Source organism: Stegastes partitus, unplaced genomic scaffold (assembly GCF_000690725.1).
Source record: "Stegastes partitus isolate 25-593 unplaced genomic scaffold, Stegastes_partitus-1.0.2 Scaffold1226, whole genome shotgun sequence".
Classification (NCBI taxonomy): Eukaryota; Metazoa; Chordata; class Actinopteri; family Pomacentridae; genus Stegastes; species Stegastes partitus.
Genome location: NW_007578957.1, coordinates 131,485 through 150,154, shown reverse-complemented (window position 1 = coordinate 150,154; position 18,670 = coordinate 131,485). Strand labels below are relative to the sequence as shown.

General features: G+C 43.0%; 1 protein-coding gene across 2 annotated transcripts in view; it reads left to right on the top strand.

The window, feature by feature from the left end:
- The first annotated feature begins 1,620 nt into the window (after positions 1 to 1,620).
- ccser2a (coiled-coil serine-rich protein 2a) overlaps positions 1,621 to 18,670 on the top strand; it is a 56,797-nt gene continuing 39,747 nt past the window's right edge. The window contains exons 1-3 of one of the 2 annotated variants that reach the window (XM_008297512.1): positions 1,621 to 2,169; positions 16,540 to 17,996; positions 18,093 to 18,304. In XM_008297512.1, coding sequence (XP_008295734.1) covers positions 16,583 to 17,996; positions 18,093 to 18,304 — 1,626 coding nt within the window. In that variant the 5' untranslated portion in view covers positions 1,621 to 2,169; positions 16,540 to 16,582. The remainder of the gene's footprint in view (positions 2,170 to 16,539; positions 17,997 to 18,092; positions 18,305 to 18,670) is intronic. The other variant, XM_008297511.1, reaches the window with a different exon arrangement.

The following is an 18,670-nucleotide window of genomic DNA, read 5'->3' as shown; positions in this document are numbered from 1 at the left end:
TGGATGGATGGATGGATAGTGTTTGGCTGATCAAAAAGGCAGAAACGTTTTTTTTTTTAAGCCATTACTTATATAACTTATGAGCCCTTTGTAATATAATTATAAAGTCAAAGCAACATTAATCTCCTCTATTCTAGGGAATGTGTGTCTTTTCTGCATCATATTTTGGTTGAAATGCCTTTATGTATATACAGGAAAACACAAAATCTGAGGCTGAGGTCCTTTGGAGTGTGCGGGGCTCTTCTCAGAACTTTTTAGGACTCTGTGGTAGCTTCTGCTGTCTTCTACGCTGTGATCTGCTGGAGTGGAGGCAGCACGGACAGGAAGAGGCTCAACAAGCTCAGCTGTTCTGAACTGTCCACTGGACCCCATACAGGAGGTGGGTTAGAGGAGGATGTTAGCCAAGCTGACATCCATCATTGACAACGCCTCTCACCCCCTGCATGACACTGTGGGGTCTGTGAGCAGCTCCTTCAGCAGCAGACTGATCCACCCACGGTGTAAGAAGGAGCACCACCGCAGGTCCTTCATCCCAGCTGCTGTCAGAATCTACAACATGTTGTAGTTCTCTTTCAATATTGTTGTCAGGTCTGTCAAGTTTATGCTTTGTGTGCACATTTTATGTCTTGTCTTTCCTGTTTTATTTTGAAATCACATATCGGTTGTCTCTGTTCTGTTTACTTCCTGCACCTGTCTCGTCACACCTGCTCCCCGATGGCTTTCCCTCACCTGTCTCCCATCTCCCCTCATTACCTTATCTCATTACCTCATGTATGTTACCTTGTGTGTCTCACAGTCCTCGTACCAGCGTTCTCACAGCCTTTGTGAGTTTCCCCATTTGTGGTGATGAATAAAGTGCAATCTAATCCAAACTGAAATTGAAAGTAATTATTACAATTATTATTATTTCTTTATTGTCTTTCTTTACTTGGCAAAAAAAAAGTCAAAAAACAACTGCAAAATTGTAAATTGCACATATGGAAATCTGTGTATTGTATTCTTTTTTTCCCTGCTTGATTTATTTTTGCTTTTTTTCATACATTTTTTTGTATGTTCTTATATAATTATTTATGTTGTACTACTGTGATAAAACAATTTCCCTCGTGGATCAATAAAGTTTATCACAACTTTCCAGCTGTCCCATGTGATCTCTTTCTATATTTGCATAGCTGTTCCTGACATAAAAACAGCACAATAAAAATCTTGAAAATCCCTTATAGCTTTTAGTATGTGCCATCTGAGGACTTGTTTTCTGGCCCCATGCCTCCCCTATGTGTTGGAACCTTAGACGCTCCTGTTGCACAGATTTGACTCAACTCTGATCATCTACGGCTCTTCGCGGTCTGACGTCACATCAGCGGTTAGCATGACGGCTATAGTTCACGAGCTGTTAGCTTTCTGTGGATAAATCCGCTGTTTAATAAGGACACACGCTCCTACAGACGAGTTACATACGTATGAAACGTAAACACAGGCGTGAGGAGAAGCACTCGCAAGATTAGCACGCAATGTGACCCTCTGAGACCCAGGTGACACCGAGTCGCTCCGCCCCGCTGGAAGTGGAGGATGTCGGAATGACAAGCCGCCGTGAGTCCGTCTGCGCTCGGGCACCGTGTGGTTCCCCGCAGCGGTTAGTTTATTTACAACACCAGCTGCTGCTCTGTTTCGTCTGAAACAGCATTTAACACGTGATTTATTCTATTTATTTACGCTGTGGCTTTTACGGACCGCCTTTTTCTGTCTGTTTTCCTTTTTTTTTTCAGTCGACACCGCTTCGGTATCATCAGTTGTTGACACTGTCAGCGCGACTAACGGCTCAGTGCTGCGGGTAGCTTCGGGCTATTTTTAACGCCAAACTGGAAATAATTCATGGAAAAGCGAGTTATTCTCGAGGTTTCTGCGTTTTCGCTCCTCTCTCGTTGTTCGACGCTCAGTGTGGACTTGTTAATTTGTGCTCTACTGTACACAGCTGATGGTCCATCAAGCAGCGAGCAGCCTGTCATTGAACTTGTGTGATGACTACAGGCTACAAGCTACATGCTAGCTCCAACTTCATCAGCACAAAGCTCCACAACATGCGGCTTTGTTTTTACGAGGCAACTCACCGCTGGACTGTTTTGCTGACCCCAAGACTGAGGCTGTAAACATGCTTTTAACGGCATAACTTAGGTAAGTGATCAGCATTCATGAGCCTTAGTTATGGCTGTCAAGGGATGTGAACACTGTCTTTGCAATGCTGCTCCTGTTCATACTTTTAGAGGCTGTGATGAAGCTGTCAGTGGTCTTCCTCTGTGCTGATCAGTGAGCCAGAAGAGGCCATGTTTTCTAACATCACCCCCTACAGTCATAGCATGCCCTGAAAGAGTCACTGTACCATGAAGGAGGATGAGCAGGCCTTTATGTAATATGCATATAATAGAAAAAAAAAAAGATATCACACAGCAGATTTCAGGAAAGAAATCGTGCACACTGATCCTGAGAAACTGGTGCCTCACACAGTTGTCGTACGCCTCAGTAGTTCATACTTGAAGAGAACTCTATCTCCTGCTGAGATGTGTCGCTCGTGCACATGTCAGGACTAAAGGGTAACTGAAGATGACTCACACGCCGTCATGAAGTTACATCCAGCACCACACACCAGTTCATATTTAACTTGTTTTTTTTTTATGCCGTGCGGTTGCGACCTCACACATATTCATATTTTTATACCAGCTGCTGTCAGTCAAAGTCTTTCCCCCCGTGGTGTCTGTGTACCGTTTTAGGCTGAGCTCTATTACAGCCCAGACAGTGTAAAGCGCCACGGCATCAGAGCGCCAATGCACATTAGGATAAGGCATGACCGATTGGCCTTAGTGTAAGTGAGATGGACTCTCCTCTGGTTTCCTCCAGCGCTAGGGCGGGGTTGTATACACACACACACACACACACACGCATGCACATCCATGTGTGTGTTCCTCATGCACCTGTTGGTCGAGGGTCCTGGAGCGCCACCTTGGCTGAGGGTGTGTTTACAATCCGGTTCCTCCCGACAACAGCTGAATGTCTACACTGTGCACCTGCCTGCTGAAGACCACCCAAACTTCACTTCAATATGTGAGGGGTTTTTCCAGACTGTGTGTGTGTGTCAGCGCTCTTTGTAATGTAGCTACATGAGAAACATTAGTGCTACCGTAGTCCGAGTCTCTGTGGTGCCCATGAAGGGCGGCCTTGAGACAGATAAGATGTTAAAATGTGCTTGCGTAATCCTGAAAGTGAGAAAGTGTGAAGTCATTTATCTGACAATGCCAGGAATCACAGATGAAGGATGGAGGTGTCAGCAGCACAGAGCAAGGTGAGAGTAAAACAGCTCCTCAGACGATTAGATGTGAGCTGTGTGCAGTGGTCCTGTCCGCTGGAGGTAGTTTCTACATATTGGTGTTTCTTTCTAGTCTCGTATATTAATGCAAAACAGTATTTGTATAAGTTCAACCCCACTGACTGTGCTTAAAAATCAATAAAGAACCTAATAGCTGAGGTCTTAAAAAGAAGTGATTCACTGTGATGCATTGTGGTTTCGTGCATGTCTCCGTGTGTGTTGCGGTGTTGTGCTCAGAGTCGAGCCACTTGATTTGACTTTGACTTTCCTCTGATCCTCCTTGCCCTCTCCTCCCTCTGTATGTGGCCTATCATTAGGGCTATACTTAGCTACGCTTATCAGTTCTGTCATTCCCTCGGTAAGACCACAGATGTTTAAAGGCTTGGAATAGCTTAGTACATGGTAGAGTATAGACACAGGATCTCAGATGTACAGACACGGGGTGGGAAATTGAGCGAAAGTACCCTTCAAAGATCAGGAAATGCCCTTGTAATAAAAAAATATCCACAGGTAAATTCATTGCATGTTATTGATTGTTATGTGTCAGTGGGTTTATTTGTTAGAGTCCTCGTGTAGAGTCGATTGTTTGTGACAACCGAGATGTACTGCGGAGTCGGCAGTGAATAAAAAATGTTGATTTGTACGACTGCATTGAACACATACAACTAATGAAATGAGAAAAGAGGACTGACAGATGATGAAAAATGTCACGGTGGATTCGCAAAACAAGACAATTTCTCCTCCTCTGATGTATGTAAGTTGATGTCTAACAGTTTTAAACAGTTTTGTTATATCCGAGTGTTTTCCTTTGTGTACATTTCAAAAAGCAATAATATATACAGTCAGTTGAGTGCCCGGGAGGGTTTTTTGTCATTGGAAGAGCCCCCTCTGTTGTTCTGCTGTGAATAGAGTGTTTACACAGGTGTCATTATGAGCACAATGCAGGGTGGTGGCAGCAGATGCATGTCTGTACTGGCTGCATGTTGGCATTTATTGTCAAGACATTGACTTAACATGGAAGAGGCCTGTTTCCCAGCCGACATTGTCACTTGTCGTATTTGGAAAAGCACAGGTTACAGGCTCTTTTCTGTGTCTTTAAGTCAGTGAGACAAAGTGCTATAGCAGTAAAACCCACATTGAGTTTTGATTTTAAATTAATTGTTCAGCCTAAAGATGCAAATTTTATGCTTGGATTATGAAATAAATAGAAAAAATATAATCCTGTTCAGAGATTGGCCCGACAAACTCCAAAGTGTTTTGTATGGCAGTAATCTTTGTACCTGATCCTCGTGATGGATTGACTCGTTTACTGTAGTTAGCGTTAGTCCAGCTGCTGGAAACAGATGTTCAGCTGGAACTTATCTCCACAAATACTGTCGTAGCAACTTTATCAGTCCAGGAAATCTGTCAGTTTTAACCGCCACCTCTTTAAAGTGTTTATACTCAGAGCAGAGCGTCATTGATACACTCCATCATTACAGCTGCTCTCTGCTAACAGACACTCAGCTCCTGGGTTGGGTTAGCATTAGCATGAGCCTTAGGTAGGTCGTCAGCAAACACACCTGGAAGTCCGTCTCACTGAACAGGAAAGGTACACAAACAATACATCTTCCTTCACACATGTGCCTCGTCTCCTGCCTTATCTGTTTTCTAATTATTACATTTTCAACAGCATATTATCGGTTAACATTTAGTCTTTAACATCCCTAGATCAGCCTGACTGAAGACACAGCTACACCCTAGAATTTGCATGTGAGTGCATAGATTTAAATCTGCTTTCGACTGTACTTGTTTGGATCACAAGCAGTGGGGAACTGAGGAGGTCTCATCCTCAACTAAATGTTGCATACTGAACAGTTCAGGGTGGGAATACACACCATTACACCCCTAATCTTGATATATGACAGTCATCAGTTTTGTTGAAGCCCAATATTATGCATATTCTAACACCCTATTACTCGCTGCACACACTGACAGGCGTTTTCACTTTGAGTGATGAGACCACATACTGTCTAGGTTGACAACTCTCAGTTCCGCGCAACATCAGTGGCCTAATTAGCTATAAGTGAAAACAGTGGTGCGGGTGTGCAGGGCCTTTAAGCGAAGTAAATGAGAGAAAACGATCGTTTGTCAGCAGATAAAGGCTAGTCTTTACAGCATATATTTATTTTCTGTCATTGCAGAGATTATTTTTCCATTGACTGTACAGTAGGGGATGGTAGAACCGCATGCTGTTCCCATATTGAGAGCAGAAACAGGCCATATCAAGTTTATGCCTCATCAGGTGTCATGTGGCTCATATCCATTTATGGACTTATATAGCCCTCTTACATCCAGTTACTCTGTGTTTCCTGTTACCATCAAGTACTGCAACCAGTGTTTAGCTTTCACCACAACAAGTCACAAGGGCACTCTCTATAAAACCTTTAAGTCTCCCTCAGTAATCCTTCAAGGCTTTGAGTCATGCGATATTATGGAGTCTTTATGTTCTCAGGACCAGATATTGGACATGTGCTGGAGACTGTGTGCTCTGTTGTGAGGTTGAAAGTTTGCTTTCAGCTTGTCTGCACAAACACTGCTGAGTCATTCTCCATCTCCGTATGGGACCTGCTGCAATTTGCAAGCATCTGTTCAAAATAGGTGTTTTTCTCCGACGTGCTGGCCTGTTTCCAGAGCAGCGCCCGGTTACTGTAATAAAGGGTGTCTGAGCGTCTTTGTGCTCGTGTTACCGCACTAGTTTCATTTGGCACGTTGCCTCTTTTTGGTCATTCATTACTGCCATTTAATGTCAGTGGGAAAGTTCTTTTCACCCACAAAACTTTTGAGTGTTTTTCTTGTTACATGTCTATAAGCGCTGGCTCTGATCGCTAAGGTGTTGTTAGGATGTGGTCGCGTTTAACTCTAACGTCTTGCTGTCCCGAACGTCAATCTAAGCAGCCACCTGCACAGACATGAATGTGATATTCAAATACTGTGTTTGCATGGCTGGCTCAACTGCAGCTTCATTTACCGCCAGCACGTAATGGATTCCATTGTGTCTCGCTGCCTTTCTGCGTCCAAAGCAGTTTACACAGCAGGGTTATACACAAGTGTGAGTATCTAGTGCGTTTATCCCACAAGGCTCCTGAGGTGAATAGAAACGTTACTCTATTATCCCGGGCACTTTTTCGGTTAGGCTCCCCTCTAGTTTCATCAGTTGACCTAATAGCTTCAGACCCTGTGAAAAAGCGGACACAAAGGCATGGCATTTGATGGACATTAACCACCAACTGTGGCCTGATTTGATGTGAGGATGCCTTGTTCCCCCCTGGCCTCATGCGAGAGACTTGTTTGCAAACTACTGTATAAAAATGTGCTGCCTAAGGAAACAGTGGAGACTGGGGGTTTGTTAAGAGCCTGATAGACTGAGTGGAAAAGAAGTAGGCACACAGGAAAGAGGGAAGTGGGGCAAAGAGGAAGTTGACCTAATAGCCTTGTATTGTCCATTCACAGAGGATAAATCTGTTAGGAATATGATCTATAAAAGAAAAAAGCTTAGTATTTAGACTTATGTGTCATATTCACAGCCTTTACCCAAGATTCGTGTCACAGAATACATTATCTTTAGATACAAAGGCCATATCTGTCACCTGTCACGGCTACCCTGTGTGTTGTATTGTCCCATGTGGCAGTGAGGAGTAAATCAGAGTTAGTGTTTGGCCCAATAAACGGAGCAGTGTTTAGATAAACTGGACATGTTTCAGATGAACTCACATGTCCGTTTGAAGAAAAGTTGTTGATACAGCCGAGAGAGTGATGTCATTGTTGTGGTATGGAACTCGGGTAAATCCCAAAGGTTGCTGAAATAGACTTTGCATGCGAGTCATGTGGGAAGCAAAATGCCTTTTAAAGGATTTATCTTTCAGTGCCTGTGCTTTTTATGTTTTCAAAAATAATTTAAATGTGATATTATGCTGCTTAAAAATGTTGCCATGCATCATTTATGCTCCTTAAAGCTTTGATGCAGGCCCTTTTGATATCATGTCTAACATCATACAGACACATTAACTATACAATCTTTCTTCCAAATTTGAGATATTTTCAGCATCGCAAGCAACATTAATCTGATGTTTTACTGTGAATTTAGCGCTGCACTTAAAGACTTAGTAAGTGATCCCGCTTATCCACTTTCCCACTGGCAGGGCGGAGTTCCTTCATGGTCATATTACTGCATGGACGCTTTGTTTGCAAGATCAGTCATGAGGCTTGCCATCGGGATTTTTTTGAGTTGAACCTCAGGTCATATTCAGGGTTATAGAAAAGTTAAAGCCTCATATATCAGTGTAATCATTATTGGTAGAATTGTAGCTTGCGATTTAACTATTTGGAATATTTTGCACTTGAACGTGAACCAACATGAATGTCCTCGTAGTGGTCAGTCGTACAGTAGCAGAAAAAAATGCTGCAAATGTTCACATTTTGAAAGGTTTATGTTCTTGGTCTTTTAGGGTCTAATCAGCTTTCATCCCACTTTTGTGATTTGCTGGATTCACAGACCAGTTTACATAAGAACTGATAAGCTTAGCTACAACGCTCACGCAAATTCTATACTGAGTGAAGGAATGGCTGGTAAAGAAAGACTGACAGACTCCTGCAATTTCCTCAAGAGCTGCCAGATGATAGTAAAATGCTAAAGATAATCATCTGACAAGACATCTGTGGAACTTCTATGCTTTAAAACTATTGGCTAACATGTTAGCTAAGACACATTAGGAAGCTAAAGGCTTGTAGTATTTGTCTTTCTGCCCTTAATTAGGAACAAAAAATGCCTTAAAACAGACGAAAGCATTAGTTTGACCTCTGAACTTGCATTTCTCTGTATGTCTTTGCCATCTGTCTGTTAACATGGACTGCTCTTAGGTTATTATTAAGCAGAATTAAGCAAAATATCAATCAGTGTTTGTCAAAACCCCAGAAGATGTCATCAAATGCCGTTGTTTTTCCATAACCTGAAGATATTCATTTGACTCTCACAAAGGAGGAAAGAAACCAGAAAATATTCAAATTTCAGAAACTGGAATCAGAGAATTTACCTTTTTTTCTCTCCTAAACAGTGACTAAAACCAATTTATTAAATGTCAGAATAGTTGGGGATTGATTGTTCACGCTACATTAGTAACCTCTAAAGCTTTAGTAGAGGGCAGCTGGGCTTCTCTTTTGGTTCTTGAGGATGTTTCACCTCTCATCCATTCAGTTCTGAATCATTACAATGACCTGGATGACTGAGAACTTACATAGCTTAAATTAGTACATTGCTGCTAGCCTGGAGGTATACTTATTTATGTGCCACTTGTGTGATCGGACGATAACATGGTGCTTCGTGGTCTAACTGATGTTTTATTATACTTTAAAAAAAAGTAGCCTCAGGCTGCTGTCCCCCCTCAGCATCTACATAAACAGCCCTAATGACCTTGCAGACAGTGATTGACACCTACACTGTTGCCTGGTGACACTTATCAGCCTTTCTAGCTCTTGCAGCCAATCAGGAGGTGAAAATTAAATGGAACTGTCAAATGCACTGCAGTCATTTCACATTTTGGTTCAAGTGGAGGTCAGGGAACAGACAGCGGCATGTCTGTCTACGCATGTCATACACATATGCCAAAAACTGAACAATCCAGTATTAAGAGGAATGTGATTACGGTGATGGGACACGTGGGCTTCTGTGGCAATGAAGATAATTCGATTTATTTCGGGGCCACCAAGAGTTCCTCCTCTCATTATCACACCTCAGAAAGAGCACAGCAGTCTTTCCTGTGGATGAGTCAGGGCGGATTATGAGAACTTTTCGAGTGTCGTGACTGTTCAGTAGTGTGACTCACTTTGGTTCAGACTTTTGCTAAGTTTGTTAAGTGCGGTATTAATGTCACAGCAAAAAGAACGTTATATGGTGGGAAGTATTTCTCGCTTGAGTAAGCTCCCCCATCGTCCACTTTGTAACGCCGGTGTAGTCACGCAGTCGTGGAACAGCTGATTTTGATTCAGACGTTTAATAAAAGCGTTACACGAAAGAGCATTAAGCTTAATTAGTCTTAAGAAACGCCGTGTTTTAGCTTTCAGTTCTGCTGCTGAGATAATGAGCGCCGCTTCAACCTCCATGCTGTGATTTATCAAGGCATGTGACAACAGGAGACGTTGAGGAACTGGCAACGCTCATACGGTTTTACTGCTGGCACTTAACCCAAAACGGTTGACTGAGTGGAACCAGTATGCTGTCAACCATGAAATGAGCAAAGGGGGGGAAATTGAATTCACACCGAATGTTTACGAGAACCACAACAAATTCGTCTTTATTGGAGTCACTTTTTTGTGTGCGGTTCAGTGCCGGGCAGGATCTGTTTCCTTGATTATCCCCCTCTGGTGATCCCGTGACATTATGAGGCAGCACGCTAAAAATTGCTACTTAAGCTATTAGATAGTATTTCCTGTGTTGGGAGGATTGTGTGGCGTTAGACTTTGGACCATGTTGTGGATGGATGATAAGACTCTTCCCTCTGTTCATACATATAAATAATGATTTTGTTGTGTTTTCGCAGAATCATGATCTCTCCTCTCCTCTCCTCTCCTCTCCTCTCCTCTCCTCTCCTCGGTGGGGTGGGGTGGGGTTACTTAAAGACACCCTATCAAATATTGATGTGCCCATGAAGCATCTGTTCTCTCCACCCACACCCCCTTCAGCACACGCCACACACATCTACAAGGACAGAGCCAGATAGCAGATAGCTCAACCTCTGAGAGTCTCTTCCTTTTCCTGTGCTCTACTTTCTTTAGGGTGCTGCCTCACTTTCAGTTCAGATCATGGAGGAAACAAAGTGCAGAGTGACTTGGCGGGGGGTTTAGCTCTCACCTAAATGGTTGATTTGGGGATGAAAATGAGTGGACAGGTCAACATAAAGTCACTGAGTTAAGGTAACATTTTCTAATCTACTTTTTTTTTTGTGGCTGGACGATGGTTTCGTGTGATGTGGTGCTGTGTCTGTTTTGCTTGTGGTTTTCCAGTCTGATTCAACACGCGGTGTAATGTAGCAGGTTGCCACACCTTAACTTTCTCCTCTTCTGCCTACTCACTGTTTCCTGTGTTGCTCTTAGTCATTTGATCTTCCACAGTTAGTGTACAGCATTACCAAACCCTCTGTGCTGTCTCATTGGATTAGCATCCTTTAGCATCAGTGCAGCTCCTCTCAGTATTGCTTTCACTCAATACACATTAGTCTAGCATCAGTGCTGCTTTCATCCCTGTCTCATTCTATTAGCCTGCTCTAATGGCACTCTGTTAATCTCTTCAGGGAGAGCGCAGTGGCCCACAACTGCCCTGTCCAGATGACTGGCCTAGTTACTGCACCATTGAGACACTGGACTATGTCAATATATGTAAATGAGGCTGGACTCCTTTAAGAAGCGACAAACTTGCCTGTGCTGTATGTGATTGTCAGGGTACATTTATTATCACTTTGTCCATTCCCAGATTAGACATTTTGCGTTTAAATACCATCAGAATAATATTTTTTTTCCTGTGTAAAATTAGTAGTGGGTTAAGCAAGAACTACAATTTGTCTTCAGTGAGTGAAGGTACTCTAGTGGTTGTCGGCGTCCATACACTTTGAAACAAACATCTTTTCCCACCTTACAGCCAGCTGGACGACATACTGGGCTCTTTAGACACAAGTCATATATCTATTGATTCTTGTGATCAATAATTGGTTCTGCACCATGAAGGACTGATTTACCAAGAAGGGGAGAGAGAAAGATGTGGAAAAAAAAGAGGTTCAAAAGGTTCAGGGGAGTTGCAAGTTGCAGCTGTCTTCCACATCACGCCAAGAACAAACAAGTGCCAGAAGAGAGTTTTCTTCCTCACTCACTCCATCCTTCCTTCCTGTCTTCCCCTCTATGTTTTCCCCACTGTATCTTCCCTTCTTCAGCTCTCTTTGTTTTGTAGCTTACAGTCCATGTGGACTTGAATTGCTGAGATATGCCAAACTTTTTTATTCAAAACAGAAAGCGCTCTGCTTGCATTTTTAATCGCCGCTGTTAGAAACACTGAACATTGAGTTTAGAGGCTGTTCTGGAAATGTGACTTTAAGCTACAAATTGCTCTACACAGGAAACCACCGTATAGCACCGTATGGTTACCACAGAGGAAAAAAATAGTCTCTCTCTAGGTTTTCTATGTGGTTACAACATGTCACTGATTCCTCTAGCGATATCATGAAGGGGTTTTTTCAGTCGTAAACCAAATATGGATCAGTCTGCTTATAGCTTTCCGACCCTTCAGCTTATAGAACATCACAGTTAGCCACATTTAGTTTATTACATTCGAACAAAGGGCCAGTTATGTGTGAGATTATAAACACCCATAGGACATTGTTGATCAGAGCTGGAAAACCACACATAGCCTGATGTTTTTAGTCTCATGATCACTTTACATTTTGTGGAGTTTACAGTTGCCACAGTTGTTAAATGGCATTCACAGTGCAAAATGTTTGTGTTGCATAAAAGCATCTTTATTTATTTTTTTTTAGGATATCATAAGTCCTTGAATGCGAGACTTTTAAAATCTAGCTTCTCTTTTAACCTGCCTTAGTCATATTAACAGTAGCTAGCAAACAAAAACCTTGATCAAATCTGAGGGATCATTTCTTTTTAATTGTTTTTATACATGAAATAAAATCAATGTGATTAAATGACAGCCAAGAGAGCAGAGACATGTTCATAAACAGGATAAAAAGCTTTGGGAGGTGGTTGGCAGTAATGTACTGTATACTGCAGTAATATACAGTACACAAGTCAAGAGCTGGGAATAAATACTACCCACAGGGGGATTTATGGTGCTGCCTAACATGATAAGTTGTTGTTTTTCCATTTTTTGACATTTTAATAAACCGTTTTCTCTCTAAATTACTCTAGAAAAGGCTTGACTCCGCCTTAAAAGGTCACCGTATGGGGAAATGCATAAATACATGTATAAGAATCCCACCAGGAAATCCGTCTCCTCCCTCCTGCTCTCGGGTTCCCAGAGTTTTAATAAAGTCAAATAAAATCCTCCTCTCCTTAATCATTCAAAATCAAATGATGGAACGGTGAGAGGGAAAAGATGGATGTAACCTGACATCCGGCTCTGTTGAGAGATGGTGCTGAAGCTTTGTAATAATAGCGAACTATGAGCACTGGGAGATGGGGACAGACTAGCTGTGGGGATAAACAGCAGGAATGGGGATTTACTGAGTGTAGCAGAGCACCTCCATTCATGCGTGGCCCCAGTGACCCAATAGATCATAGCCCTGTGGCTGTCGCATCCTATCTGCATCCATCCCGTTACTCCTGAAGAATGCATCTCTGTAGTTGGTGTGCATGTGCATTTCAAAAGTGAAAGCTTCGCCAGAAGAGGAATGAGCAACCTCACTATTCCAGATCAGATTTTTCAGCCCTCCTGCCTCTCTGCCAGGTGCTTTCTGCCTGGCTGTCCTCTGAGTCGGAAATGAAGAAAGGCCAAATAGCCTCACTGTCAGACAGAAATTAAGCTCCCGCTCCCGGTACGACAGAGAGTAAGAAAAGATGTCATCTCACTTTACTGTTCATTTCACACACATAGGGATCGCTGCTGAGATGCAAAGCTGCAGGTCTGGCAGAAGATTTCTCTGAGGAAAAAAAGTCTGTCTAGAGTCGAGTCTCTCTCTTCCACTTTAACTCAGTTTAACATTATCTGTCTGTTTGTTTATTCGTCTCCTATTTGTGAACCCTTTGACCTCTTTTTGGCTTGCTGATACCTTGTTGTTTGTCCTAATTGATTGTGAGTGAAACCATGGAGAAAGCATACATGCACTGAGTAATACTATATGTTAATCTGGGCTGGTCTGATCCATACCACAGATAGAAGTTTTCATTATTTATAAGCATGATAATAATCCTGACTGTAGTTGGGTTTTATTAGATTGTCCATGCCTTTACACTATAAGGGTTTGATGTTTCATATGTGGTGCAGAGCCACACAAGAAACACTGGATTTAATGCAGGCCACGTATACTTGATGTTGGAGAAGCTGTGGGATATTTATTCCCAGTACTTTACCCTGGGGGAGGGGCAGACCTTCAGATATGAGCGTTTGACAGATGGTCTGCAAGGTTTACTGCTCTACCTCTAAATGTGTGTCAGTCAGTTAGGATCTTGTTGTTTATTTGTCGCTCTATTGTGTTGACCTTTGTCTTTGTACTAGTTTTGGGACTATAAACACTACACTGTTCAGAGCACTGAAAAACCGAAACTGTCATTCATTCACTGTAATTTGGCACAGAATGCTTGGTTCAGATGGTACATTTTTCGAGTCTTATTCAGACAAAATGCTTGTGCGGTTCTTTTGTTTACGAGCACTTACATGCTGATGCATGTGAAGTTTGAAATACAGTTTTTTTTTTCCAGACAAATTTGTTTATAATGAAGCAATATCAAGCAATTTAAATAGGATCGTTTTTGGCACTGGCACGGAAGCTTGGATGTTGTATTGGCGGGAGTGCTGGAAAAATCAATACAGGCAGTGCCTCATCAGTAGATCTACGCTGGGGGATGCAGGGATGAGGGAACATTAGTCGGCTACTGATTTGTCATTGAACACAGGAGCTCGTAACTAGTTTAGATTTTGCGTCAGTGCACAAAAAGTCTCTTCAGATACGGTTTAAATGTAATTATATGTTTTGAGATCCGATAACTTTCCTCCTATTTACCAACCAGTTCTTTGGATTATTCGACTTCTCATTAATGATCATGCTATTACTTTACAGCGCCTGCTAAACATGCCTTACAGTTGTCCTACATTTGCTATTGCTGTAAATGTAAAGCCGACACCACGACGATTTACTATAATTTTTCTTTGACTGCGTCTTTGTGCAGCTTTTCTTTGATTAGAACTGAAAATTATAACATGACACGAGTAGAATCTGTGCAGTGGAATCTTTCAAAGATGACTCAAGTATAACACAAATGGAATTAAATAGAAAAACACCAGCAGTGCAGACGGATATCTTTCAGTGACTGGGTGATGAGTGAGATGACCCAGATGAATAAACATTTTTCCACAGCAGTGCGTGTTTTTTGCTGCTGTGTAATAGAGGTCTGCCACTCTGGATGTGAATGAAACTTGAAAGGTTCTGGGGTTGTGACAGTAGTGAAAACCTCTGGTCTAATTGCTACCCATTAAACACACATAGACACACATGGCCACGACCCCCCCTCACCAGGGCAAAGAGGCTTTCATTTACCCTGCCTGTGCGTGCTGACCTGATTTTGTGTGTGTAAGTGTGTGTTTTTGTGTTTCATCGCCATGTGTGTTTGTGAAACAGATTAGGATGGTGACATCGCCAGACACTTATGTGGCGGTGGGGAGTGAGTCTCTTTGATTGTAGACACGTGTGTCTGTGCGTGGGAATGTAGGGCAGTGTGTTACAGAGTTTCAGAAGAGGAGACCCACATTGTGACACAACACCCCTCCCCCATCTCTTCAAAAGTTGATTTAATCATTGCTCTAGTATTGGGCTTTTCTGAATATCTGCTTGATCTGTCGTAGATCAGCTATACGGCAGGATTTTCTTTGCATTTAGTTGCAACTGGATTACCTAAAAACTACTAAGCTGAACTATTACATTTTGGGGCTTTGGCCTTGGCTGAAGATTCACTCTCCGTGTGCTCGTATGCATTTGTGAACGATAATATTATTTGATGCACCACTGGATTGTTTCTGCAGACAGTTTCTAGTGCCGAGTTTTCAGTAACCGTTCTGCTTCCTCATGCAGATGGTTCACTTTCTGCTAACCACATCAGCCATCTGGATATCAGCAACTTTTCAATTTATGAAATTCCAGCACAAGCCAGATGGATGTAACATGCAGGTGAACCACCAACACATGTAGAGTTGTCACTTGGCTGATTGGAATTGAATGAGTTTGACAATGAGTGAGAGGAAACAGCCTTGTGTTCTCCCTCCATTGGCTTTACATGCTGTACATCCTCCATTCACTATTCACAGTGCCCTGGCCACTTTCCCAGCGCTGGTTTCCCCTTGTCCCCCAGGCGTTTTCTATCCATTTGCCAATTGTTGTTTTGGCTAGGCATGTTGGCGCCAAACCCTCCAAAACCGGTGCCAGGTACAGGTCACGTCATGTGTGAAGCTCTTTGAAAATTACAGCTCATTATGCCATTAACGTCTTATTAAGGATGTCTTGCTTGTTCCTTTTACTTACCTTTACAGTTTGGAAGTTCATGTGGACGAATTACCTTGTTTTAAACAGATCATAACAAGTGCACGATTTTGTTTGCTGCACTAGTTTTGCAAGCTTTTGCCATCTGCTTTGATTAGAGTCACAAGTATGTTTAAATGGGTTCAGTGCAGAGACATCAGATTTACCAGTATGATCGAAATTTGGTGCTATTTAGAGACAGCAGAAAGGACAGAGACTCATTTATCCTACGTGCCACATGTGACCACACGAGCACATTGTGATGGAGCTGTTGTGACAAAGTCTCAGGTCACCCTGTAAGCCTGCCAGATTAATCCCTAATGCTACTCACAGTCAACAATCTCTGAAAAGGAGACAGACATGCAACCTCTGCAGCAGGTGGACAGAGCTAGCCTTGGTATTATTTACTGCTTTCCATTGTAGATAATTAAAATATCATTACTGAAGAGGACAGAAATTCTCTCCTGCGGGTGTTTGTGCATTTGACCGGATTTGCTATTGTGTGTTTTTCAATGACATTTGACTTTCTTTTCCCTCTGGAACGTTTCATATTGGTGTGTTTTTATATCACTGGCAGGAAAAAGATACTGCACACAGTGTTAATCGCTCCAAGTGAGACAATGGCGTTAGCATTGGAGGCAAATAGGCCAGTACAATACACTTTGAATCAAACAGTATTTAGTCAAACAAGATGTATATAGATGCCCATTAAAAACTTATGTTTGTATATTGATTTATTCAGAATTTTTTAAACATGGATTGCTCTGTATTAAAGCATAAATCACCAATATTAAAAAAATCTTCAGTGTGGAAACTTTTTGCATAAATAAAAATTTGCTGCTTGTCAGTATCCCAAGTCAAGTAATATACATTTAAATCTTAACACCTCTTCTTCTGTTTTTCTGTCTGTTCTTTCCCCAGTTGTGTATAATTCCATGCTCCTCCATGCCTTTGTTGGCATCTAATGGAAGAAAAAGCACCCATTAGGTCTGCCATGGTATCCAGACTGCCTAAGTTCGGTGGACGCTCCTCGACTGGCGGCACTAGCCCCCTTACCAATGGTTCTACGCAGCCAACCACCCCTACCCAGGACGGGAAGACCACTCCCCCCCACGCTAATGGTATGAGCCGTGCATCTCCTTTTTCCCTGAAATGGAAAAGAGATGAGGTGACGACCAACCCCGCCACTCCCACCAGCCCCGGGGATGGAGGTGAAGACAAGGCTCACATACAACTTCCCTCATTGGTAAAGGAGGTAAAGAATGGCTCTCCAGCGACGCCTGTGATGCGCAGGTCAGGTTCTTTGATGATGGCTGTGTCTAGCCCCAAGGCAATCCCTAAGCAATCCTCAAAGATGAGTCCCAAAGTGGGGACCAAGTTAGGCTTAAGCCCACTGAATGGAGGCTCTAAAACTGGCCATAACGGCTCCAACATTCCCGCTCGCACAGGGTCAGAGTCTCGCCTTGTGCGGCCAAGGTTAGGTTCCAGCTCCCCCAGAAGCAGCTCTCAAGACAGCCTTTCACAGTCCAGTGAAAGCCTCAAGATCCTGGCACTGGACAACATGGTTCGTTCAAACAGCTTCACTCACTTCAAGCAGATTCCCTCACCGACCAGCGAGCCTATGATACGGTCTTTCTCCTTTAACCGGGCTGTGGAGCTAGCCAAGCCTCTGGCCAATACTCAGCTCCGACCTCCTCGGAGTAGTTTTCTCAAACCCCCTCAGCTGAGCAATGGAAGAGTGGGTTTAGGAGTTAATGGCAGCTTTGGAGGACTTCAGAACAACAGGAATACTCAAACCGCCTCCTCTTTGCCCAGCCCCTCAATCTCTCCAGCACCTGCGACTCCCCGGGCTCTAAAGAAGCCTCTGCTGCCCAGCTGTGTGCTGACCAAGTCACTGGGAAGTAGTGGGGGACCTTTGGGTTACAGGCTGGCTCGATCCAGTCAGGCCAAACAGCAGAAACCTCTTTTTCCAGGTCTGGCCAAGGACGATGTCAGATTTTCAGCTGCCTCTGAAGGTGGAGGGCTGTTAGGTATAGCAATAGACACTGAGCCAGCTGCTGAGGCTGAGAAAGCAGAATCTCACAGTGACAGTGATGGAAGCTCTGGAGATGGAGGAGTAAAAGGAGGAGGAAATGGTGCACTTAGACAGAACACTGGCCAAGCAGCAGGCGAGACCCTGGAGGACATGTCCTTATCTTCTGCCTCTTCGTTAGACAGAGGCGACACCAGTGAAGAGTTTTTAGATGACTTTGACAGTGTGGGAGATGTGCTCAGTGATGGGGACCTGCCTGACAACAGGAAAGCTGACAACACTACGCAAAACCCCCTACACAGCTTTCTCAGTGACACCCTCGACTGGGACTCTGTGGATCTTGCCGGTAAAAAAGCTAAATTTAAAGGAAATTCAGCTCAGTTTTATGTGTTACATTTGTGGCAGTTGTTCAGCCCTGTGTTTATATATGTATTTTCTGCAGGGCATAAAGAAGACAGCCCTATGCAGGACTCCCAGGAATCACTGGTGTTGTCTCCAGAACAGGGTGATGCCCCCCAGGTTTCCTCTGTGGAGCTGTCACCCTCCAACAGCTCTGGTGGGACTTACATGTGGGATGAAGAGGGTCTTGAGCCGATTGGGGGGCCTGGGACTCATCCACTGGACAGCTACGACGACTCAGAGCTCAACAGCATGGTGAGTCAAGTTTCACGCTTTGCTGAATTTTGACATAAATGCAAAAAAACATGGCCTTTGTTAATGTGTCAGTCCTTTAAGGCTGTCCTCCTTCACATACTTGTCTGACTCCACTTCTTCCCACTGCCGTTTTGCATTTTGGGTATTAAGAAAAACAAAGACACAAGAAAAGAAAACAACTAAGTGGGATATACTAGCTCCCTGAATTTGTATTCTGCCGTATTTTTAAAAGAGCAGTTAGTTGAAATTCTTTAGATTGACTCATCAACAGTAAATCAGACAATCGTTTTACTTGGAAAATGTGTAATTTATCAATTGTCTCTATTAAACTGATACGATGCTAAGTACTCTTGTAGCTTCTGCCAG